Here is a 26,416-nt window from a genome sequence, read left to right on the forward strand (position 1 = left end):
TCCTGCATCTACCACACGTGGCAGGCTGGGTGAACGGACCGCCCCATCTTACAGCTGTGGAAGTTTAGGGTCCCCAGGGGGGACATGACCTGCCCACATTGGACTCTGCATTTTCGACAGAGCCTCACTTCCTCTGCACCCCATTTCCAGTTAGGGGCACGGAGGCTCACTGGGACCGACGGCGGGCGGGACTCACTGGCGGAGACTGACAGCAAAGCAGGTCATCACCTACCTCCTCACCTTCCTCACTACTTACGCCTGCAGGACCCCCGGCCCCCAACCTAACTGGCCCTGGATGCTGTGGTTTTGGAATTCCTGTTTCTGATTATTACAGTTTTTCTGTGGACTCTATTCTGTCACATTTTCAGGCAGCTATTTCCCATCCCTACTCAGATGCAGGCTGCCCCCCGCACCCCTGCTCCCCACACCAGGCCTCCTCAGAACGGCTGAAGGCTCAAAGGCTAAGCAACGGTGCTCGTGGGGCACTCCACCCCCGTCCAGGCGGGGAACTGGCCACAGGCTGCAGTGCCAAAGGGCACAAGGGTGTGGCGGGTTCCCGTGCCCCGCACTCTGCACCAAGAGCTGCTTCCTCATCTGTCCTCCTCTGGCACAGAGACCCCCCTGTCTGGCAGGGCCCCTCGGAGCGACGCCCACCCTGTGTCCTTCTAGGGCCAACTTGAGAGCATTCAGAAATCAGTCCCCTATTTTCAAACATGCCAGATGCTGGGTGGACAAGAGACTGGTCTATAAAGTCCATGTTTCAACAGTTGCAGAAATGCCTTTAAAATACACACCAGCAAACCTCAGAAAGAAATCAGCTCTCCCCTTCCCAAATCCCAGACCAACACAGCTTGAGGAATTCCTCTGCCCACAGCAATCTGGTGGCCTTGCGGGTCAATATATCTCAAAGACCGCCTTCGACACTTAATGGGCCAGGATTCTAATCTCCCTGTGCCTCAGTTTCCTCATCTGTAAAATGGGAGCAATCACAGTACTCAGACTTATTGCGAAGGTTAAGAGCGCAGGTGCATATAAATTTCTATGGCCCCCTGTCAGAGGGGGCCATACAGTCTAGCTCCAATAACGATGAATCTCTAATTATTATGGGGGCCACAAACTATGCGTTTGCCTCACTTATGTCACTTAGCGTTTGCAAATTAATGAAAGAAGAATCTTTTCTACCCGGCACACACAATGTGTTTTTTCTACAGAAAGGGAAAAGTGGGGCCCATCCCCCAACTGGGGGTGGCATAGGAGGGGCACCAAAGGACGAAAGGGGTCCTCACAGGGTGTATGGAGGTCCAACTGCCGTTCAGAGGAAAGCGACGTCCAGCAGCAGCCACGCTCAGAGGAGTGAGCGGGTAAAACAATCACTGTCCAAACAAGAAAAGCACCACTGCCAATCCCAACACTTACGTCCAGAACCGTCCATTGTTCCACTACAATAGCATCGTAGCCTTGCATGGTTTTGCTATCTTCTGTGGAAACTGCTTCAAAGATGAATACTCCATCTGTCAAGCCGTGTAAGGAATCTGTGGAAAAAGAAAAGGCGGGGCGGGTTGGAAGGAGGTTGCTGTAAACCGTCTGTGGCAGAAGCCTTACAAGCAGCAAAAATGTTCACTGCATTCATTAATAATCCCAATCAGAACATCTTTTCAGCATGTTAATTAAAGAAGGCATACACAGCCATAGAGTCTAGCCCCATCAGAATGAATGAGACTAATTTACCTCGCCGTTTTGAATAATACCCTTGATTTTATGAGCCCAAATTTCATTGTTAGCAATCACCATTTGATTTCACGTGTTTACCTTCCTTTTCATGCTCCAACGTCAGGATGCACTGGGGAGAACTTATTCGGGGGAAATGCAGTCATTTAGAGAGAGTTTTTAGGAGAAAACTATATTGAGGTGAGAGAAATTATTCTGAAGTGGGGAGAGATGCAACGCAGAGCTCTGGGCTTGCAGACACAGTCCAGATGCGCCGATTCCTCGACATTTGTGTGACGTGGGTGCAGTACATGGGACACTTCACGCAGATCTTGTCAGGAGGTGAAATTTGGGGGAAGGGAGAATTTTTCAAAATGATTTACCATTGAAAATGTTTCCCTGGGCACTGCTATAGTTAATGGTAAAGTTCCGAGTTCCGTATAATTCAACAAACCTACATCGAACATAGCATGATTCAGAACTGTCTCAGGCAATGAGGGTGTCAAGAAAAACACAACAGGGTCCTTGCCCCTGAAGAAGACTTTCAAGGAGGCACTTTTTAAATTAATGGCTCCTAAATACCCGAGATTCACTTAGACGAGGGGCTGTGGAAACAGAGGAATGGACTCAGAAGCAGGTGGTTTGGGCCCATGCTCTATCGGAAAAGGGATCTGACCCTTCGAGGGGTTTGGTTTCTTGTCTGTGAAAGGGGGTTGTAGACAGAGGATTCCTCCTGGTCAGTATTCTACAAATCACTGCTCAGTCCCACTGTTCTGGACTGAACTCTGTCCCCACCCCCCACCCCCGATTCATATGTTGAAACTCTAACCTCCGAAGTGAGTACATTTGGAAATAGATCCTTTCCAGGGGTAATTAAGGTTCAATGAGGTCATAAGGGTGGGCCCTAGTCCAACAGGACTGATGTCCCTACAAGAAGAGGAAGAGACACCAGAGCACCACCCACCCCAACCCCCTAACCTTGCACAGAGGAAAGCCCATAGGAGGACACAGAGAAGGTGGCCATCTGCAAGTCAGGGAAGGAGGCCTCACCAGAAACCGAATTTGCCAACTTCCTGATCATGGACGTCCAGCCTCCTGATCTATGAGAAAATAAGTGTCTATTGTTCAAGCCAACCGGTCTGTGTTTTGTTATGGCAACAGACATAAAAATATGTTTAGTGATATAAAGGACAATTCACACAATAATGTGATCTTTTCTTCATCAGGAAGGAAAGGGAGACAAACACAGAAAGCCCCCTGAGTCACACTGGAGTTCAGGAACTGCCAGCACTTTCCAGAAGTCACAAAAAGACAGACAGATGGAAACATATAGCAACCTTCAGCTTCTGTCTTCCAACAGACCTCACAAGCGCAGTCAAAAAGCTGTCAGAATGAGAAAATTATTTGCAACAACAAAAATAAGTAATAAATAAATGGCTATGCTTAACACTCTTTATTGTATGTAAAAAGTTTCCAGGACTTCCCTGGTGGTGCAGGGGTTAAGAATCCAACTGCCAATGCAGGGGACATGGGTTCGAGCCCTGGTCTGGGATCCCACATGCCGCGAAGCAACTAAGCCCGTGCAACACAACTGCTGAGCCTGTGCTCTAGAGCCCAAGAGTCACAACTACTGAGTCCACATGCCACAACTACTGAAGCCCGCGTGCCTAGAGCCCGTGCTCCACAGCAAGAGAAGTCACCTCAATGAGAAGCCACGCACCACAACGAAGAGTAGCCCCCGCCCGCCGCAACTAGAGAAAGCCTGTGTGCAGCAACGAAGACCCAACATAGCCATAAATTAATTAATTAATTAATTAATTAATTAATTTTTAAAAAAAAATCTTCCAGGGCTGAAGGGAATTTTAACTGCACAACCTTTCCAGAGAACAACTTAACAATGTCTCAAAAGACAGAAACACAAAAGTCCATCCTCTTTGACTCAGAAACCCTACCTCTTTCAGTCTATTCTGAGCACCCATTATGTGCCAGGCACTCTTGTGATCACTGGTGACAAATGAAGACCCCGCCCCCATGGAGCTTCCCCTGCCCTGCAGGGGGAGAAAACATAATGTCCCAGGGGATAAATGCTATGAGAATATAAAGTGGGCTGGGGCGGGGCAGGGTGTTGCATGGAGGTAGAGGCAATGGCACGGCTGTTTCTGAAAGAAGTGCTCAGGGTAGGTCTCCCCCAACTTTGAGTAGAGATATGAACTAACTGCAAGCCAGGCATATGGATCTGTGGGGTTTGAGGGTTCAAGGTAGAGGGCACAGCTTGACTAGAAATGCAGAGTGAATGAGGGGCCACCAAGGACCAGACAAGCAGCAGAATCATGAGAAGAAATTCAAGACTGAGACAATGGTGGGGAGATAAGCCAACCAGGGGCTTATCCATGTGACTTGCTTGGCCAGTAGGATCTTAGTGGGTGTGACGCAAGCAGGGGCTTGCAAAGCACTGGCGTGGTTGAACTTGACCTCACATCTGTGCCACCACTTTGAGAGCACATGCCCCAGCTAGTCTGTTGGAACAGAGCTGCCCTGGTGGAGCTTAGCCTAGATCAGCTGATCCACAGACCTGAGAGTGGGCCCAGCTGCCTCAAAGAAGCTGCTCCAGGCAACCTACAAATATGAGACAATAAATTATTACTGTTTTAAGCCAATGAGCTCTGGAGTGGTTTGTTACACAGCATCATCCTGGCAATATCTGACTGTTACAACGCCCAATTGAAACTTAAGAAATCTGAGACCAGTGTACTTCACTTAGCCTGGGGAATATTCCTGATTATTCCAGAATGATAGAGGGGCCTGACCAACTCAACAAACCACAGCTCTGAGGGGAATTCCTGGAGCACAGCAGCCTCATCCTGATATTCTTTCTACCGGGCAAGACAATACTCCATTTCAAATAAGATCCCTGTGGGTTAATCAATACTATGCTCCATTTTTGTATTTGTTTCCTATACCGAGAGTCTGTTACCAATCAGCCTTAGCAAAGAGTGCTAAGCTTGCCTCTCTCATCTGCTCTGCTAAAAAGTTCCCCCCAAGTGTTTGCTCAATGTCCTCCTAAAAGACATTTGACTAAGGTGACCAAGGAAGGACAGAACTGCTCTCTGGCTGAACCACATTTAAATATTTTGGGCTCCAGGACAAGCACGGACCATAGTCCAGCTCACTTATCAAGTTCTGGGTAACACAGGTCCAGCTGGAGCCCCTGCCACAGTAGGGATGCCCTACGGAACCCCTTTGAATAAAGCTTTCCCAAGTCCTGACCTGGGGATGCTTGGGACCAGAAGATACTCACTGATCCTTCAGTAGCATATGACCACAGCACACATTTCTTCAAGGCTTCTACAAAAATATGTTATACCCAATTTCCAAAGTCTCTACCTACAGATGTCCTTACTGGTAAGCCTCCAAGCCCTTTAAATGCTCCTACCGCATGCTCTAAGTATTAGAGTGCTCAGCACGATATAGACAGAGTTGAGGTCCACCTGGGGAAGGAGACAGTGCAGCCCATCCAACTTTCTTTCCTACCCCCTGCCTGGCATCCCCTCCTTCGCTCCAAGTCACAAGCCTGGGAGAAGGGCTGTGTGGTCCAGGCTTGGGGGTGTGAAGCAGGAACACGCCAGGTCCTTATTTACCATCCTCCTCATTCAGTCCTGCCTGCAGCGTCTCAGCCCACTGCTCTGCTCTTCCGAACCCAGAGTGCTGATTCACCCACTTAACTACACAGCAAGTTCAGAATGGCTGTCAAAATTCGGTCATCTGTAACAGCAAAAAAGTCAGTGAACCACAGACAGCAGACAGCTGGGCTTTTAAAGAGCCCCTTGTTTTGACGGCCTCATCCACCACCCGTCTCTTCATCACCTTCCTCGTTCAGCCTCGCTGTAGCGTGCTCCGAGCTGGTATAAATACGTCTCTCTCAGAGTGCAGCTCCCCACGCAAAAAGGTTAAATCATCCTCCATCTATGGAAAACATTCCATTATCACTGCATTTTTTAGTAAAGTAAAGATGCTTCCCTACTGTGCACAGAAAGCTATTTGCCCTGGCATTGTATAAATATTTGATGCCGGTCTTTTGGCAAAAGGACACCTTAACTTTCCAAGCTTATGCTTTACAAGAAGGATGTGAGAAAAGGAGATTTGCCCTATTATCCCAAGAGGTAAATTCTATGAGAAGACTGCTCTTCCCCTGCAGCCTCTGGGACACGAAGACTCCCTCTAGCAAGTACCCTTCAGGCTCACCCTAGGTGCCGGTCCTCTCCCAAGTCCAGTGTGAAATGCACGCGCCATCGACATAGGGGTCGATGCATGTAGTCTACTAGAAAATGTTACCATTCTCCTTTTAACAAGCTAGGATGGTTTAAATGCCCACACTGGGGTCACTGGCCTAACAGATGTCCTTGGTCCCCTGAAACCCCTTTTCCCCCCCAGCATGGCACTCACGGCACCACCTTGGTTCCAGGAGTGGCCTGTACCAACTGCATAGCCATAATCGCCCGTGTGATAGGGACACGCAGCCGCACTCAACCAATCGGACAATGGTGTGTGCAGCTCCCCCATCACCCCACAGCTAATCTGCTGACATTATCAAGAGTGGAGCAGGCCTGCTGCTTCTCTTGCTTCTGCAGCCCTCACTTCTGTTCTCGGCCAGCCTGCCTGCCTTCCTGCAGTCCCTGTTTGAAGCGGTGAATAAGTTAGTTAGGGGCAGCCTGCAACTTCAGTGTCATTTATCAGACCAGATGACCAGATGGGGAGGAAACGCCCTGATTCTGTGCTTGCCAGCTAGGAGGCCCTCTGCCAGGCACATTCATGGCTTCTCATTGAATGCCTCCCCCCGCCGCAAGTTCTGCAAGGTTATCATTCCCTCTAAGTGGTGAGAAGATGGAAGCAAGCTATAGGCGTGAAAACCATTTGTCCACATTCAAGCGCCTACAAGGGCCTATCTCGACCTGAAATGTAGTTTGTGTGACTCCAAAGCCTATGCTCTTTCAACAGGTGACAGATATTTTATTTTGCTACCACGAGGATGTGCCAGGGGCTGTGCTCCAGCCGGGGGATGAGCAGCCTAGGCGCCCAGCCTCATGGAGCAGGCGTGCTCTGACCACTAGGCTGCTCTGCCTGTCCTCGTGTTCTGTGTGCATCTCAGTGGGGCTGCAGTGAGATGGCCTTACGGCTTCTGTTTGGGGCCAAATCCATGCAGAGGCCATGCCTTCCTGCATGGGGCAAAGAAAGAACAAAAATATGTGTGTAAATGGATAAGCTGTATCTATCAACACAAGGGACAGCATACAGCAGCGAGAAAAAATGATCTGCAGTGACGTGTAAAAATGTGGATGAATCTCACAAAGAGAAGCCAAACAGAAAGAAGCCAAACGCAAGGGCAGACTCCACCCACATAAAGTTCACGCCCCACCTGTGACGCTTCCAGTCAGGACCGTGGTCGCCCTGGGGGAGAGGCATTGTGAGGCCGTGAGTGGGACTCTGATGGAGCTGGGATGCCCTGTTTCTTGATCTGGTGCTGGTTACACGGGTGTGCTCGCCTTGTGAAAACCCACTGAGCTGGACCCTTAGGATCTGTCTTGGTTTCTGTACGTGTGCTATACTGCAAGAAAAAATGTACTTAAAAGATGTGCCATGGATAGAGGAGAAAATGCATTTCATGGTGTAAGTGAAACGTACCCCTTATGTTATTCAGCGGCTCCTCTGAAATAGAAGCTACGCCTGCGACCACTAGGCCAACATGCCTGGAGCCTGCGGTCAGACAAGGCAGTGGCCGTGAACTTCCTGCAACCCCATCCTCCCTTGCTCCCCCAGTCTGCAGGGGCCTGGTGATGCACACCCCAACGCCAGCTTCCCCCAGCACTACGCATTACTGAGCAGCATCCGGAAACCTTTATTGGTCGCCTCCTGTATACAGTGCACAGTGGACAGACACCAGGACACTAAGAAGCATAGGAAGCAGGCCCTGCCCAAGGGCCTGCAAACATGTCTGCCTAAAATGTGTCCCTACATGTATTTTATTTAAAATACATACATGTTTTTTACCTATGTATTTTGCAAATACAAGGTAATCTGGTTTATGCCAGGCATCAAAAATGCGGTCTAAATACCAAATGTTATTTGGATTGACGTGAAGCTGGGGCATCAGAGAGAGTCTTAAGGAAAACCTAATCTTTAAAGAGGTAGGAAGGGAGGGACTTCTAGGTACAACGTGTCTCCTGATGTGACACAGCTCGTCAAACACAACAGCATCTGGAATGTATCCTAGACCTAAGGGCTTAATTTATCAAGGCCTTAGAGCTAAATTCCAGTTTATAGGAAACAGAGACTGGAGAAACAAGATAAATTTATGAGGCACTGGCCGGACAACTCCAGAGCGCAGGGCATTCTAAGAGGCTAGGTTTATTTCAAGCAGTCAAGGTCATGAAGAACGACTCTTCCAGGTAAAGGAGCAGTAGGGACGTGGTCACCGTATGCAGTGTCTGTTGCTGGACTGGATTCTGGTTTGCGCTACTTGCTGCAAAGGACATTTTGGAAACAGTGGAAGACCTGTGAACATGGGCTGAGTAGAGATGATGCTGCCAGAGGCGGAAGGACTGCCCGGCTAGGAGAGGGTGAAGGTGGGGCGAGGGGAGGGGGAAGGCCAGGGGGCAGGGAGAGGGAGGGGGAGGGCTAGGACAGGGCCAAGGGCAAGGCCAAGGGCAGAGCAAGGTGGGGAAAGGAGGGGAGGGCAAAGGGTAGACCAAGCGGGATGCAGAGCAAGGACGGGGCCAGGGGGACAAGGCGGGTGAGAGCAGGGCAAGGACAGCTGGTGGTGGCCAGTGATGGCGGCAGGGACTCTGCAGGCCTGGAAGCCCTTGGTGGGAAAACAAGCTTCAGAAGGTGGGCAGCCAGCTCCACCTCGCCCTTACCCCAGACTCCTGGTACCCACCCGAGCCCTCAGCGGCAGCCAGCTCAGCAGAGGGTCTCCCTGCCCGGCCTTTCCCACCCTTGGGAAGCGTAGATTCTGGCCTTCATCTCACTGGCTGCAGTGTTTCCGTGCATCCATCCATCCTGCTGTTTGAGCATCCCCTGGGCTCATCCACGCTGCTGGCTGCCACCAGGTCCTGCTACTTCCCTTAGGGTGACTTTCAGCTCTCCCCTCCACAGGGGCCCAGCCGGGGGCCTCAACCTCTTTTCAAACCTCAAACCTCTTTTCTCTCCTCGAGTCCCTTTTCCCCACCCACACCCTTCTTTCTTCCAACCACTTTCTTGCCACTTAGCAGCTGGGCACCGTGGCAATGACTTCAGTGCTCTGTGTCTCGGTCTCCACAGACGTAACAACAGTACCCACCCCACTCAGCCATGGGGATCAGATGAGTTGCTGTGTGAGCTGCTTGGCCGAGGACCAGCGCACAGGAGCCGCTAGGGGTGTGTTACCATCATTCTGCTGCCCTATCACCTATGCCTGAAGTCTACCAGACCCCAAGGCCACAGCCTCCCCAGCCCAGGACACCTGGGCATTCTCAGGAGGGACGCCCAGGAGGCCACGAGCAGAAGCCCAACTCGAGGATGGTACAAGCCTTTCCATGTCCTGGGAGGTAAAGACTCGAAAACAGAAGATGGAGTCTTCACTGGATTCTTCGGGCTAAACATCACCTCGTTTATGGGACAAAGCTCTCATGCATTTTATGACCCTGTGGAAAATATTCTGAAGCACAAATGTCTAGTTAAGAAGACTGATGCTTTTCCAGATGGCAAACAGCTTAAAGATGTGCTCCTAGCTCTGCCAGGTTTATTTGTAAGGACACTAATTATCCTACTAGAAATGGGTTCTTTTTATAATGATGATTAGCTTGCTTTTTTTTTTTTTTTTTTTTTTTTAAATTCTGGTTAAAGAACATATGCATGTTTCCTCCCTGGCCAACAGAAAGCCTGGGCTTTCCTAGAGCAGAAACGCGCTAACCCAGTAAGCCCTTCTCCCAGGTCACACGCTGCCTCCTATCAGAAACGTCAGGGTGAAATCGCGTTTGAATTTTGAGTGGGTTCAGACGCATTTTGTTCTGAGAATTTTGCAGCCGTCACCGGGACAGGGATGTGCAGCCACGGTGCAGCCCGACATGTGGGCAGCCCTGCTGTGGAGACATCACAGGCTCAGCACAGGCTGCTCGGCTGCACTTGCCAGGGAAAATTTCATGTTCTGTCTTCAAGGCAGGAAGGCTGGATTTCATGCAGCTAAAGCCAAGGGAGGATATAACAGCATTTCCAACACTCTAGTCAAATCTGAAGCAAGACTGTATACCTTATCTGTGTTTTTGGACTCAAGGTTGGAGATCGGGGCTGGGGGAGGGCTGGAGGTGGTAACGGAGCCTTGGTTGCCAAAGGCAGAATGGCTAGACAGACAACGAACGGCAGCGTGAACTTTCAAGTTCAAGGTGTCCTCTCTTGGGGCTCAGCTCGCCTCTGACACGCGCAGGCAAGAGAGAAAACTTCCCCTTTGAAACCCCAGTTCTCCCAAGGTGGGGACATGACCCGTGGCTGCCTTGGTGGCTGCCACGTCCAGCGCCTCCTTACCTATCTTTAAGATGTTAGTGCAACTAACATCAGTTTCCCAGGGAGATATGCACAGTCACAGGGAGCCCCTCTGGGCCCAAAAGGAGATAAAAGGGGCTGTTGTTGCCAAACCCGAAGACGAAGACGGGCAACGGGGTGTCCCTGCAGGAAGCAGGGGGTGGAGGGTTCCTCCCTGGCCCCCCCCTAATGCTAATGACGAGGGCTGTAAACATCTGGCCCTAGCACACACCCTGGTGTTGGACGGTGCATCTTCAACAGGCCGGGACGACCCCTGGCTTCCAGGAACTCTGCAGGCACCAAGGGAAGGCCTCCTGGAGCAGAGGGAGTTTACTGATCTTGCCGCCAGGGAATGGAACTGACTCGTGCTTAGTTGTATTAATGAAAATATACTCTAGAACTGCACTGTCCAATACACTAGCTATGAGCTACACGTGGCTATTGACATTTAAATTAATGAAAATTAAATAAAATAAAAATTAAGTTCCTCAGTCATACGTACCACATCTCCAGTGGTCAGCGGCCACCAATGGCTGGTGGCTACCATACTGGACAGCACACATACAAAACAGCCCCGTCGACACAGCGAGTTCTACTAGACCGCCCGTCACCTTTCTTATGTCCTTCACCCACCCACAAATAGTCGTGGCCCACGATACCATACAATGCCTGCTGCTACTATATGAACATACTAACATTAGATATTGCTACTAAGATAGGGACAAGGGACCTGCACTGTACAGTGTTCTAAGGTTTTGGATGATTGCATGTATGTACATTCAGAATTAAGACTGATGTCTCTTCCAAGGATGCTTGTTAGCATCTCAAGGGTCTCAAGTAATATAGCATCCAAACTGTTCCTGACGCTGCTAAGTTTTAGAGAGAAAACTGCTCAACAACCAAGACGCAGGGCTGTCAGTGCCCCCTGCCACGTTTTGCTGGGATCATCGGATTTGGTGTTACTTTACGTTTCACTTACTTCAGGATCCTGCAGCCCTCAGCATCCACACATGCTGGCAGGTTGGCCCTACTCCCCAAATTGTCTCCCGATTTCGACGCCCCTAGCAACTCAACTTGCCTTCGTGTTAACTTGAAAACCCTTTCTTTGCCTGTGACACGTCTCCCCACTTTGGGCAAACTTTCTCTCTGCCTTAGAAAAGCTGACACCAAGAGTGCTACTCATGCAGCAATCCCCCAGAGAGAACCCATTACTGGCAGAGCCACTGGGTGCCGAGAGACCCAGGAGCAGTGTGTATCCCCATGGAGCTTACAGAAACCAACGCACTTCTCTGCAGTTAATTCCAAGGGGCTGCTACTGTTGCTTCAAACTGTAATGGTGTCTACAAACAATTAGTACTTTTGCAGCGGCATGATCCTAGGGGGTAATTAACAAACCCTGGGAAAACCTTTTGAAAAGGTTTTAAAAGCAACCTAGATCGAGGTCACCATCAATGAAACAGAATTGTTCCCGCTTCTCTGTCATGTTAGAATAGACCTGGCTGACTCCTGCAGGGGTTGACAGAACATGGGTGGTGCGCTTTATGGAAGATTCCTCTAGATGTGTTCATCAGAAATCAAACACAGCATGCTGATCCGCTGCAGAGCTTTCTGAATAGGGCAGGCTCTGAAGACGGGCTGAGAGGACAAGAGTTAAGCAGCAGAGTTCAGAAGGGCCCCCCGAGGGGTGGGCTGTGCCTTCCCTACCGTTGACCAAGCCGAGGGAGAAGACCGAGTTCACCAGGACGCCGCCCCTCCGGAAGTGGTCGCTCATGTGCTCCAGCCAGTTGGCATCCAAACTGCTCACCGTCTGGCCATTCCTGGAGACCCGGAGGGGAATGGTGACGGGATAGTATTGCCGGCACTTCTGATGGCTCTTCGGTTTGTTGAAAAGGGCGAAAATCTCCATTTCTGTTGGGATTTGTAAAGAGAGTAGGGAGAGAAGAGGTCACATGGTGACATACTGCCTCACTGGGCCTGACGGGATCTCTCAGGAGCCTGAAGAAACGATATCAAAGGCCAAAGTTCTGTTAGGTTTTGCACTGTTACTTAATAATAAAACCCGATTCCAGGGACTTCCCTGGCGGTCCAGTGGTTAAGACTCCGTGCTTCCACTGCAGGGGGTGCGGGTTTGACCCCTGGCCGGGGAACTAAGATCCCACGTGCCACGTGGTGCGGCCAAAATCAATTTCTTTTAATTTAAAACAACAACAACAAAAAAAAACCCCAATTCTAAGCAGTATGTTAGGGTGGCTTAAAAGTGACATGGGGGCCTCCCTGGTGGCGCAAGTGGTTGAGAGTCCGCCTGCCGATGCAGGGGATACAGGTTCGTGCCCCGGTCTGGGAGGATCCCATATGCCGCGGAGCGGCTGGGCCCGTGAGCCATGGCCGCTGAGCCTGCGCGTCCGGAGCCTGCGCGTCCGGAGCCTGTGCTCCGCAACGGGGGAGGCCACAACAGTGAGAGGCCCGCATACCACAAAAAAAAAAAAAAAAAAAAAAGTGACATGGACCTCAAAGGTTGAGTCTTAAGGTGACTGCCAACAAAAAAGTGGCACTTGCCATCTGCCTCTACAAGGATGAGGTCACTAGCCACTGCAGCCACCGACCTCAACACACCCTGAAAGGCATTCAGGGTGGAGATCAGGAAGGAGGCCCTCTGCGCTCTGAGAAAAACTGGCAGATCAAGCTCTTAGACAGTCAGATATTTTCAGGAGAAGACATTATGAGCCCAATTCTTGCATCTCCTCGTATCTAGAAAAGCACTAAAATCATTAACAGTGACACCTGCTCTCGTGACTAGCAGCCAGCCTCTGCCAACACGTGTGCTCCACTGCACGTGACCCCTTCACTAAAATCATGTCTAACACTGTCCTTCTCCCCACCTCTCTGGAGCAGTTTCTCAGAACTACCTGAAACGCTGTCTCCCAGGCTAGAATCCTCATTTAGCCCCAAATAAAACTAACTAGCAAGTCTCATGTTGCAGGACTTAGGTTTTGAATCTGGCATATGATGAATAGCTGTTAGCTGGGATTCATTTGTACAGTTAGGTGTTTGAGCAAAGGACATAGTAGACATTTCTAGAAATTCATACGAAGGTGTGTTTTAGAAGAAAAAGCAGACATAGTTTGGGGCGAGAGCTGGTCTTAAAAAAATAAGTAAATGCACAGAGGCACAGAAAGACAAAAATACTGCTGTAATTCCTGGAACCTTGTACATCCCTGAACTGACTATTTATAAACTGCAGTGGTGTTTCCTGGGGCCAGACCCATAATACTTAATCAAGTACATCAAAAATACATCATTGATACGTAAAAATAAATACGTTCCAGTAAATGCAGGTTCCTGCCTGGAGTGGTAGGCCGCTCAAACAGCCAAGCAGGCCCTGAGACTGAGGCTCTGCTTCCCGTGCCTTCATTTATAGCTCAGTTCTTTAAAAATCAATACTCACTACACCCCACAGCTGACCCTCGCCTCCTGTGACACACGCTACTGGCCGTGAGTGAGCAGTGTCAGCCTCCGGAAGCAAACACCTGGAATTTCAATCGAAGTCTGGAGGTCTATTTTTGCATTACTCATTTAGTCAAGCAATCAGAGCTCACCCAGCTTAAAAAGCTTTGCTTACACGGGCTAGTCAGGAATATGCTTTGGTTTCCAAAAATATCTACTTGGATAATAAGAAAGTCCCCACCCTTCTTCCAAAGAAATATTTTAAAGGTCATAAACAATGGTTGACATTAGCAAAAAGGACAAAGGACATCCACGCTCCTTGCAGGAGATACCTCGCCTAGACTCACATTCTGGGACACTGCATCCCATATTTCAGTATTTCACAATTTTTCCAGTATCCGAGCACATTACTTTTTTTTTTTTTTTTTTTTTTTTTGAGGTATGCGGGCCTCTCACTGCTGTGGCCTCTCCCGTTGCGGAGCACAGGCTCCGGACGCGCAGGCTCAGCGGCCATGGCTCACGGGCCCAGCCACTCCGCGGCATGTGGGATATTCCTGGACCGGGGCACGAACCTGCGTCCCCTGAATCGGCAGGCGGACTCTCAACCACTGCGCCACCAGGGAAGCCCAGTACATTACTTTTTAAAATGGACTCACTCTGCTTTATCTAAATAAGTGCACTTAAACAGGAAACTCTGCTTCACGACTATAAGGGAAACCACTACCATTTGCAGTAAACAGGAGCGCGAATGATGAGGCACGTTCACACCAAAAATGTCCATCCACGTAGCACCTCAAATTATCTCACAGGGCAACTGTATTCTGGGACCAAAGGAAGGCTTTCCACAGCCCCAGCTGAGCAAGCACCAGCAGAGACCTCCGGGGAGCAACGCTGGGCCACAGACTTTGTCGTCAGCAACGGTGAGGCCGACAGGGAGGCCATTTCAAGCTATCCATGGGGTAGAGCCAGTTAGGAAGGAGGGGTCCCCATCTTCACAAACGGCCACCTGGATCTTCAACAACCACCGCTGGCCTGTTCATCATCCCCAGCCCAAATTACCTTTCTGGGTCCGCTTATCTGACTCAGGAAGCCAACTACAATCCAGCCAGGAAGTGCTTTCGCAGGAGAAATTAGGTCTTGGTATACGGAGCTAGCAATCCCTAGACTATTTCGTGACTTTCAGATACACACTTTAGGAATGGAGTCATGCAGACAGCACAGAAGGTTTGTAAAGGAGGGAAATCAAGCAATGGATTAGAGCTGGGGGGTGAGACAGCAAGTGATTGGGTGTTTTCCAGTCCAAAGTGCCAGTAGTTCAAATAAGACCTGCAGCTACTGAAGGCAAGAGGGTAAGTCATGCTTTAGCGAGTCCTTGACTTCATTTCAATTTCTTCAAAAGCAGACTCTGTAAGCTTTTGGGTGCAAGTCGTTCATTTGGGAAGTAATCCCAGGAAACAGAGAGAGAGAACAGGAACGAGAAACAGAGAAGAGTTGAAAGCCAAGGAAGGCTGCATTGATGAGCGGGTCACTGTCACGGCACCTGGGGACCTGACACACCATATATGCACAGCCCATATTGCTCTATGAGGGGCAAGGAAGCCGGGCATCTGTCTTCAGGGATGGAGGCCACTCCTGAGGCATTAATTCCCTGGGACATCTGCCCATTCCAGAGAACACCTGCAGGCAGAGGCTAGGAAAGCTGTCCTCAGGTGACCCCAAGGTGGGCCAGAGCACCAGTCCCCAGGGTCTGCTACGGTCAAGCCCAAATGCATACGAATGATCAACAAAAAGAAAAAGAAATCACAGCCTCTGCACGGGAGGATGAGTGGGGAACTGAGAAGTGGCCCAAGTCCAAAAATACATGACAGCACTTGATCACACAGAAGGATCCCCAGTCACACGGCAAGACAAAACCACAGCTTTCCCTCACGCGTGATGAAACAGAACGAGGGAAGGCAGAAGCAGCAGCAGCATGCTTGGGGGCAGGGCAGGGAGACAAAGGTGGATGGTGGGGTGCCGACAGCGCCCCCTGCTTTCCGTCTGGATCCTCCCCAGGGAGGAGGACCAACGCCAGCGCCAGAAATAAATTTTTCAGGAAGGAAAAGGAAAGGCTGTTGGAACCGAGAGCCTCCAAAGCATGAGCAGCAATGAAATATTGGAAGAAACCTGCTTCCAGATGCCCAAGCCTTCAGTAAACTCCTGTCCCGCTGCCGCCTTGGCCACGGTCCTCTTTCTACTCACATGGGAACCAGCCAAGGAAAACTGTCCCAAACGATGCCCTTTGATGTTTTAATATTCTGACTCTCCAATACATATCCTCACAGGAGCAGTCACCAGGGATTCCGAAAAGAAGACCAAGTTTGTTTACATTTTCTCAGCTGCTCTGTGACTCTGCCATGACCCCAGCTGGAAGATTTTTCCAGACATGGGACAGAAAGTCCCAAAGGAGGGAGAAGGCATTGTTTCTGAGAATGTTCTGAGAATGGCCGCAGGACTGGCCTGGCAGGGCACCCAAGGAGCTTCGAGACTGTTCTGTCTTGCACTTCTATTTCTGTCTCGCTGTCTTGCTGTGTTCCCCTGACATTGGGGGTGGGGGGGGCTTGCCTTGTGTCATTTAGATGCTTTGTGTCCAGAAAAGGTGGTAGTCCAGAAAACATGGCAGGTGCCACACCTGTGTCTGCTGGATTGACCTGAGCCAGACAAGGGCAAGGAGCTAGGTGGAGGGGGGAGGAGGGGACGTGGGCCTGGAGCTGGGGCCAGCTGGCCGCTGCCGGCCTGCCAGCCGGGTCCGCTCAGGCCTTGCCAAGCTCCTCGGGAACAAGGAGGAAGAAGGCAGATGCCCGGTTCGGAGGCAGGTGCCAGGCAGTAGGGACTTAGGCACAGGACGGAAGCCTGCAGTCTGTCTGCAGCTGCGGCCCCAGAGAGGTGGTAACTTGCAGGTAGCAGGTGGGTCCTGGCATCCCAGGGGACCTCCAGGCTGCAGGAAAGAAAGGGTTCAGAGTCTGGCTGAAAGCATGGGGCTCCCAGGGCCAGACTGGGAGAAGGAGGCTGGCAAGTTGGCTGGGTTGGAAGGGACAAGTGGGTGTCAGACTTGGCCTGGGAGCCAGGCTGGGTGGGACCTCAGGTCTGCTGAGGTCACGGCAGGGGAGCTAAGGTGAAAGGTGTCATGGCGAAGACGAGGCTGTGGCTGTCTCTGGAGGAAGAAAGGGCAGAAGGGCCTCAGGCCTGGCCAGATCCCTGCATCTGGGAGGAGGCTGCTTCAGGCACCTCTGGGCCTGGGGGAGGCCTGCTTGCCAGGCAAAATGTGGGACCCGCTGTCTGCACAGCAATCCACGGGGCCCACTTGTAAGGATGTCAGCGGCCCACAGGATGGGAATGTATTAACGAGGGCCATCACCACCGCCATCATCTCACATGACTCCAGCCTCCATGGGGGAACGGTGTCCCTTCTATGCCCAGAAGCCTTAAGTGGATCCCCCAGAATCACAAGCTGGTAAGTAGCAAAGCCAAGACTCTTCCAAACCCCCAATGCTGGGCTGTGTCCGAAATCTAACAAGAGGCTAATTTCATCGGCACATGGAAAGCGGGAGCTGACAATGACGATGTGCGTGTGTGTGTTGTCGGGGGTGGGGGGGCCGGGGAGGTGTTCAATAGCTATTTGTTAATGGACTGAGTGAAAGGCCAGGAAGATGGTGGCAGATTGGGGGTGGGGGACAGAACCACAGGGTAGAACTATTCTGGGGGCTCCGGGAGGGGAGGACAAGGCCCAGGGAGGACGGGCAGGCTCAGGGGGCATCCCCCCAGAAGAGGCTGCCTGCCAAGGATCCCTGCTGAATAGAATCCCCCTCCAGAGAAGGACACTGCAGTCCCTGGCTCGGGTTCCTGGCTGCATCTGTAGGCATTTTACGTGAGCAGGTGCAGGTAGGAAGGGTAACTCTTGGAAGATTTTGCATTATTATTTCGGTGCCAGTGAGAACCAGTTGACTTTGCGTGAACCTGTGTGGCCTCCTTGTTTCTCCTGCTCAAGTTTCAGCGACAGAGACAAGATGGGAACGCTGGAGGCCAGGAGAGAAGTGCCAGGGGTCCGTCCTGCGACACTTCCCTAACCTTGCCGTGCACTGGCCTGTCTGCGGTGAATGAAGGAAGCTACCCCCCGGCACAGAAACGCATGGAGAACGTGGCATGGGAACGTGGTCCTGCTCTTCCCAGGTGCTCTGCGTTTCACCAGGAGGCCGGGGCGAGCTAGATGTGAGAAGGGAAGCAGCCTGCAGCAAGGCCCAGGTGATGTCTGCACGGCCTGACATCCAACCTACAGGAAATTCCCTAGGACAAGCAGGAAGAAACCCAGGTGGGCATGGGGAGCAGAACGCCTGGACCAGAGCGGTCCCTGCAGCCCGTGGGGAGGGGGAGGGGAAGCCTGCCCTGTTTCCAGATGAGAGCTCCCTGGCAGCCCTCCTGAGCAGCCTCCGCCCCACCAGCTCCCCCAGGCTCCTATAAAGGAAACAAATTAAAGGAGGAAAGGGAGGGGGAAGGAGAGAGGCTCCCTCTGGATTTTTTTTAATTGTCTTGCTGTGATTGCCTATTTAAGCCCACCTGGCAGAAAGAGGAATTAAAAACACTTCACCCTCCTTAGGGGGCCCTGAGAGAAAGGGAGGTGAAAGCTGAGTGAGCAGCGGGGAGGGGGCATTGGGGAAGGGGTGGGTGATGGTGCATGGACTTCCCAGGGAAGGAAAGGAAAGACTTCCCCGGAAAACGATTAGGAGAGAAGCTGGGGTCAGGTGAGGGCTGTGAATGGGGACAGGGTCCCTGGACAGCCGGCCGGCCTTCTGGGAGGTTGAAACTATGCTTGCTCAACTAATGCTCAGACGAGGAGATAACATTTAACTCTGTGAGGGCACGCAGGCGACTGTCCTTATCTGTGATACGGGTGTAATAATAGCATCTTCTGTCACAAAGCTGTTGTGAAGCACAGTCAAGACACACAGGAAGAGCTCAGAACAGTCCACTCAGAGGGTTGTCACCATGATGACATCTGTCCATCCCCTGCAAGGCCACGCCTGTGCACTTGTAACCCCTGTGTGTCACTGACTGATGAAAAAGATCCAAAGATTCATTTATTCCACCAAAAGAGAAATAAAGGGTAACAGTGAGACCTGTGGCCTCCTGCACAGAGAGATGAGTGCCAGGCCCATGAGCAGACAACAGACACACACAGCTGCCGACCGAGCAAGCGGGGGGGGGGGGGGTCGGTGGCACTATAAGCCCCTCACAGCTGGAGTTCTCATGCTCTGCTGGGCTGACCACTTCCAGACACACCCTAACCTGCTATTCCTCAGCAGGAACTGATTTTCTCATAGAGAACAGGGACTTGAGGAAATGAGATGCAGGCCAAGACACTTGGGGTATCATGGGGGGTGGGGGGCGGTCTCTGTGTGCCCAGCGATGGGGGGGAGTGTCTGAGTGAGGGAGGGAACAGTCACAGGACAGCAGGAGTGACCTGGGGCGGAAGGTCCCAGGACAAGTCTCCCCAGTTAACTCAACCCCAGGAGGCAGGAAGTCTAGAAGGAATCTTGGAGAAAAGTGGATTCTGGAACGAGAAAACTCCTGAGGGGACCCTCAGTATCAAGAGCCCCCTTTCCCCAAAGCAGGGTTCTGTGCAGAGGTGGGGGCAATGGTCAGGACGACGGAGCCTGTACCCCAGTCATAAGAACCACCACTTAGGAGTGCTTTAAATACATCTCTCCTTTCACCTTTCTACAAGAAACTTTTTTTTTTCCATCCCTATTTTACAGGGTAAGGAGCTGAGGCACAGGAGGGTATCTTGCCCAAGAGGTCTGGTTCTTAACCCCTGTGCTCCCTGCCCTCTCTCCTGGGGCCTGTGATGCCCTGATCCGTCACCCTCCCAGGGCCTGAGATGGTACAACAGAGGGGCTCCAGGGAGGCCAGTCCTCCTTCTCGGGATTCAGCCCGACAGCCATGCAGAAATGGGGGATTCTGAAATAAGACTGGTATGTTCCATGGGAGGCACCCACGGGATCCAAACGTGCTCTCAGCTACTCTGTGGGGGCAGAAGTTCCACAACTGAGTCTCTACTTCAGCACATGTTTAAGAAGGATCAAGGCTTTCACGAAACGGTCCTAATCTCTCCCAGAACTGAGGCTGCTGCCAACTCCCCCTCCAAGGTCAACTTTGCAAACAAGCCCCAGAATTAACCAGCCCACAGTTTTCTTTTCAGGAACTACTGACATAACAAGAAAAACTATTTCACTCTCTTTTCTCCGGCCACACCACGTGGCCTGTGGGATCTCAGTTCCCCAACCAGGGATCGAACCCGCACCCCCTGGAACAGAAGCGCGGAGTCTTAACCACTGGACCGCCAGGGAAGTCCCTCACCCTCTTTTCTATTCTCAAAGTATAAATGGTTCCTCGTCATTTCTAAGAGGCTAACTTCAAGAATTAGTAGGTAAATAGTAACCAGGGAGATGATCCAGGAAGGCCTAAAGAGAAAGGCTTCGTAAGACCTATGGCCGCCTCCTGTCAGTCTTGTCACTTGTCACCTCCCAAAGGCTAGAAGAGGCCACGCAGCTCATACGAGGGCCTGGCTCTCAGGAAATGGCTCGAGGCTAGATTTCCTGGAGAAGGAAGACGAAAGGGAATCACAGGAAAATGAAGAGAAACTTAGCTCCCTGTAGACTGAGGGCCTCAGTAAACCTTGTTCGTCTGTCTGAGTATCACACAGTAAAGACCAGGCAGAGGGCCGGCCTGGGCTCACACATCAGCCTGGGCAACAGATGGACTCTCTGAGCCTCAGTTTACTCAGCTGTGAAATGGGCGATGATGGAAGAGCTCACCCACATCATAGGAAAAATGAAGAGACAGTCATAGGAAAGCTTGCTGGCCCAGCGCCCGGTCCACAGGAAGTATTAATAAACGTTGGCTATTATCATCCTTGTTGTGTTGTGTCACTATTTGAAATCCCCAACCTAAAGGGCGCGCTCCAACGGCCGTTACAACGTGATTCAGCGGAGTCGCTTACTGGTGGCCTCTCCTTGGCAGTGTTCTTTCCACAGTGCTCATCTGTCAACTATACAACTCCCTGAAATCTGGCTGTTTACAGCTGGGTGAGCTGAATCACCAGCTTCCTGCACTATTTGTCCTCAGCTGGCTTTCTTGATTTCCTTCTTTAGGCAGATATTCAAAGCAAGAGGTCCAAAAGTGGGGGCTGCTTTCTGCACTGGTGCCCAGCAAAGTTCACACTTCCTGTGTTCACACGGGGTAAGTCAGGGGCTGTGCAAGGGCGTGCGGGAGAAGCGACCTCCCGTTCTAGAACCTACTTCACACGTGACAATCTGGAGCAAGTACAAGTCAACGTCATGTGGTCCTGCCCCCTGCCCCGCCCCCCCTTCTCCTCCACACCCCTGAAAGTCACAGACAGCTTCAGGCAAGAAACAGTCAGGAGGCCCAGAAAATGGCCTGACAGTTTCTCCTGTTTGATGCACTGCTCCCTCTACACTCTAGTTCCCTTCGTTTTCCTAAAATGCCAAGGGGATTACTGACAAGCTAGCAGCCTCTCTCTCGGCGGGTCAGAGTCCCAGCACTGACATACTTACTTCCCAAGAGTGGCTCTCCATACCCTTCCAGTGGGTCCCCATCCGGTCCATCCAGAGTCTCGCTCACCCCGCATGGAGGGGATTCTGTGCCATCCCTGGCTCCCGAGGGCGAGCCGGGCTGCTGGGCGGTGGGCACCTCCTCTCTCGGGCCCTGGCCGGGCTCTGGGCTTCTGTCCATCCCCACCGGCGCGTCGGCAGCCCCCAGGTTCTCCGTAGCCACACACCTGCCAGGCTCCTCTGTCGCATCCCGGGCATCCGCTGGGGGGCTGCCACCTGCCGAGTGCCCAGGGCAGTGGTACTGAGGTATGACCCCGACGAATTTCAGGCCCTGACTCGCAGCCTCCTGGATCTGTGAGGTAAACAGAACGAAGGGAAACAAGTGAATGGGATGTTCTAGCAAAGGGGGAACGAAATACCTCAGGGAGGCCTTGGAGGACGTTTCTGTTTGAACGTGAAGTCTCTTGAGCTGACAAAGGCTCCGTGTCCTCAAGGCAGCGCCCACACCCCAACCCTGGCCCAACTGGGGACAGAGAGTGTGGGGCTTATTTTTTTTTAAACTATGGAAAAATAATGCATTTGGCTATGAAGGGCTGCGACGGCCTCTCTTGGAAACACTGTGTTAGTCCCGATTAGCAATTGTTTTCTAAGAAGCTGGAAGAAGGTTCTAAAAGGATGAGCTGGAACAAAGAGTGGCTGAAAGAGGAAGTTCATTTTGGTAAGAGTTTATTTTCTTGTTATTTTTTTTTTCTGATGAATCACCTACTTCCTGCTCATCAGGCTACTATATAATACGTCTATATAACGATATACTAACTACCAGATGACATTTTATGACCCAAAGAGCTTCCTCTCTGAAACAATTGTTTTGGCAGAGAAGGGCAGAGGTGGGGAGAATCACCACCGCGCAAAAGCTGACGCACGCAGCCCCGCAAGAGGGAACATATAAGGACATCAGTCCACACCCAGCCCACGGGCATTACTTTGGGCTGACCCATGACTCTCCATCCACCATCCAGTCCAGGTAACAGGTGGCACCTTCTCACCTCCTGAGCCTCAAGATGGGGGACGGATGGCCACACTGAGCTCTGTACCCCGTGAACGCTCCCCTCCCTAAAAAATACCCCAGGCAATTGAATGTAATAGTCGTAAGTGAAAAACAAACTGAAAGTAATAGCCAAATAAAATCAAGCAAGAGCTGGCCAAAACTAGAAGACGGGCTTTAGGGGACTTTCTGGGCAAGAATGCTCAAGTCACTTTACAAATAACTCAGGAGGTGGAGACCTCAGAGCTCTGTGAGTCTTAGTCACCAACCCCCAAGTGGATGACCTCAGAAAATCTCGAGGCTTCTGCGGTGATCATCTCCTGTCATTTGAGAATTAGTAAGAAATACCAGCACAGAGCTACTCTCTAAAGGAGAAGCAAGCCTTGGCAGCCCTCCCCGGATGACCCACCCTAACTTAAAGCAGGAGGTCATTTTAGTTCAACACTGGCCATTCTAGAAAATGGCCTGGAGCAGCTACACGAATGTACAGCCCAGTCTTTCTATAAGGCCTAGCCTGTGCTAGATGTAATGATAACAACAGTATTAATTGCCATCTATCACGGACCTACTATGTGTCAAGCCCTATACTATGCGTTTTATATAAATTGTTTTGCTTAACCCTTGAATGACCCTGCATGGTATCATGATCCTCATTTCAGATGAGGACACTAAGGCCCAGAGACATTAAAGTCATAAAGTAAGCTGTGGGTAGCCAGGTTCAAAGCCAGGTCTGGCTTGGGCCCAAGTTCATTCTCTTAAGTACAAGGTCAAGTGGATACATGTCAAAGCATCAAGTTCTTGGATATGTATATGCCCACACAAATGCCCATGGTTGGCTCAATTCATGCTTCAAAACTTAAAAAAAAAACTTAAAGTCATCCTTTCCATCCTGAAAAGTCATTTTTTCCCCATTAATCTGTGATATCTATCTACTCTTAGAAATTGTTTTGGAAAGCTTCTAAAACAACACACAGGTCACAAAAGTTTTAAAAGAAAAGACTGAGGAGATAATTATACCAAAGAGCCTTAGGTTGAGGGAAGGTAATGTGTACAAAGCATAGCTCTGAGCTTCCTGGCAGCACGAGCAAAAAGAGAAATGCAATGGATTTCACAGTCCCAAACGAAATAAGGAAAGACTCCTGCTCAAGAAGAGAGAAGCATAACGTGCTAGTAATTTATCTGACATACAGGAGGTGATCAATAAGTTCTGTTGAATGAATGAATGAATGAATACATTACATAATGAGTGGATATGTGTCTCCTCTCCCAGAATGAGCTCCTAGAAGGTAGGGATGGAGACCAATTGATTTTTCAGCCCTAGACTCCAACAAACATTTATTAAGTCCCTATACTGGCTCAAACCAACATCACACTGAGGTTCTGGGGGATACAAAATAGAAGTCCTGACTTTCAAAAGATTCAGCCAATTATTGTAAACAGACTTTAAAAATATTATACTAACATGGCACAATAATGCTTATATTATAATGTTATATTAAAAAATCAAGATTCTACACTTTTTAGACACAGTATTACGACAGCTGTATAATATTTGTGTGTAATTTTTCAAAATTTATCTAATAAGCATGCATATTACCTTTATAATTGAAAAAAGTAAATATTCCAGAAATTTCTCATAGAGGGTGCTAAGCGCAATAATGGATATAAAGGTATAGAAAGGTATAGATAACTTCTGCCTGAAGGGGACACTGAGACGTTTCTCACAGAAGGTCAGGGCTGTAATAAACGAAATGGAGTAAGACTGCAATACAACTGGAAGAGGTGAGGGGTGTGACAGAGCTGGAATGTGCATGCCTCACCGACAACATTCAAATTCAATTTTTTCCCAAAATATCGTGCTAAACCAATCCTATTTGGGGACCCAATCTGCGGGAGGCTTTGAAGGATGAATAGGAGTTCACCAGATGGGTGAAAAAAAGGGACAGGGCAGTGCAGGTAAAGAGATGGACGGATCATCACGGGCAAAGACTTGATGGTGTGCAACAGCCTGAGTATTGAAGAAATTTCTAGAAACATTTCTGGAACATGACACGAGAAGCCAGGAGTGCGCAGAAATGAGGCTGGGCTGGAAATCACAAGGGCCACATCATCGATGTCACAGAATACCAAGCCAACAAAGGCTCTGACTTCACCCCACAGCAACAGGTCCCTAACTTTCGCACCATAGTAACTCTTGAGACAGAGGAGGTGAGGGGTGAGGGTCTGAGGGCAAAGCACAAGATTTCTTTGAATGCTAATCTTTTATCTTAAACATTAATGAAAACGTGGTATACTGCACCTAGTACTGCATAATATCAAAACTTTTAAAAAGATACTCAAGTTAAATGGTAAAGATGCTCCCCTCTCCCCATTGCAAAACTTCCAGGGAAAGTGTGTCTCAAGAATATGAAACACCTTCATGCACAAATCTTTGTCTGCAGCTCTATTTACTTCCTTGGGGTGGATTCCTGGAAGTGCAATTAATGGGTCAAGGGATATCAGCTTTTCAAAGGCTTGGTACAGGACGCCAAATTGTTTACCAGGATTTTTTTTTTTTTGGCTGTGTTGGGTCTTCATTGCGGTACGCAGGCTTCTCATTGTGGTGGCTTCTCTTGTGGAGTAAGGGCTCTAGGCGCGCAGGCTCAGGAGTTGTGGCGCAATGACTTCATTGCTCCACAGAATGTGGGACCTTCCCAGACCAGGGATCGAACCCATGTCCCCTGCACTGGCAGGCGGATTCTTAACCACGGCGCCACCAGGGAAGTCCCCACAGGATTTTTTTTTTTTTTTTTTTTTGCGATACGCGGACCTCTCACTGTTGTGGCCTCTCCCGTTGCAGAGCACAGGCTCCGGACATGCAGACTCAGCGGCCATGGCTCACAGGCCCAGCCGCTCCACGGCATGTGGGATCTTCGCAGACTGGGGCACGAACCCGTGTCCCCTGCACCGGCAGGCGGACTCTCAGCCACTGCGCCATCAGGGAAGCCCCCATATTGTTTACCAGAAAGGGTGAGTAGTCTTTTTTAACTAGAAGACCCCCATTTAGATTTTATAAAGATCAATATTTGGCTACACCCTAGGGGCCCTGACGCCTTTGGTTTTCTACCTTATCCTAGAACGGGGACTTTGTTTTCTTTTTCGTAATGTCACTTGACTGTGTTTGTCAAACTGAATCCTGTTTGTTTCTCATTTACTCATGTATTCATTTGTTCATTCCTAACCTGCATTAAGCAGGTCTCACGCACATCAGAAAGGTGGGCACTAGATGGTGTTCATCAGGGTTCATCCCTGGCCACCAGCTCTCCTCACCCCAAACCCCCCATGGGAACCTCCTCTACTCACCTGGACTTAACCACTAGTCATATGTTAATAATTCCCAAATTTGGACTCTCCAGTCCTGACTTTCCTCTGGGGCTCAGACCTACATGACCAATGATCACAGCTGATGGGTCTACTGTGGACCTTGTCCCTCACACTGGAGTTAAGGCATCTTCTTCAGTTCTTCCCTTTCTGTAACCCTGTGTAACTGCTCACCACATCCTGCCAGGTTTATCCCACGATGTTCCTGGAATCCCTCCCCCGTTCTCCAGACTTCTCAGATCCCTTTACTTTCAGGGGCTCATCAGCAGCTGGACACCACCATGACTTCAAGCTACACCAGGTCTTCAAGATTGTGGAATCGAATCCATACAGAAGATCAAATCCTGAATGTCCAAGCCACTTTGGGTAAGGAATTCCCCACAGACTGTCACACGCATGCCCAAAGAGTTTCTCTAACATCTGTGATTAGATGATGGCAAAGCCCAGATCTGACTCTGAGTGTCTTAATGCAAACTGGTGCGCTTTCAGGACAGCACTCTTCCACATTACATGATCCAACCTGTGCCAAGATGCCCAATCGGATACGAGTTTAAACTGAAATACACCCTGATCCACCTTTTCTCATGTTTGCTGCATTTAAAAACCATCCCACCCCCAACACTTAAAGGAGTAACAATTGCTGGTTTAGGCATCAAAAATTAACATTTTCAACTGACCCAAGACTTCATTCAACTGATCTATG

At 50.2% G+C, this 26,416-nt stretch overlaps 1 protein-coding gene across 2 annotated transcripts in view; it reads right to left on the reverse strand.

Annotated features, from left to right (window-relative positions):
* RFTN1 (raftlin, lipid raft linker 1) overlaps positions 1-26,416 on the reverse strand; it is a 200,673-nt gene that overhangs the window by 43,545 nt on the left and 130,712 nt on the right. For both annotated transcript variants that reach the window (XM_060099471.1, XM_060099473.1), the window contains 3 exons: positions 21,312-21,660; positions 11,962-12,165; positions 1,417-1,532 (listed from right to left, as the gene is read on the reverse strand). In XM_060099471.1, the coding sequence (XP_059955454.1) occupies positions 1,417-1,532; positions 11,962-12,165; positions 21,312-21,660 (669 nt within the window). The remainder of the gene's footprint in view (positions 1-1,416; positions 1,533-11,961; positions 12,166-21,311; positions 21,661-26,416) is intronic.

This window comes from Mesoplodon densirostris, chromosome 5 (assembly GCF_025265405.1).
Source record: "Mesoplodon densirostris isolate mMesDen1 chromosome 5, mMesDen1 primary haplotype, whole genome shotgun sequence".
Classification (NCBI taxonomy): Eukaryota; Metazoa; Chordata; class Mammalia; order Artiodactyla; family Ziphiidae; genus Mesoplodon; species Mesoplodon densirostris.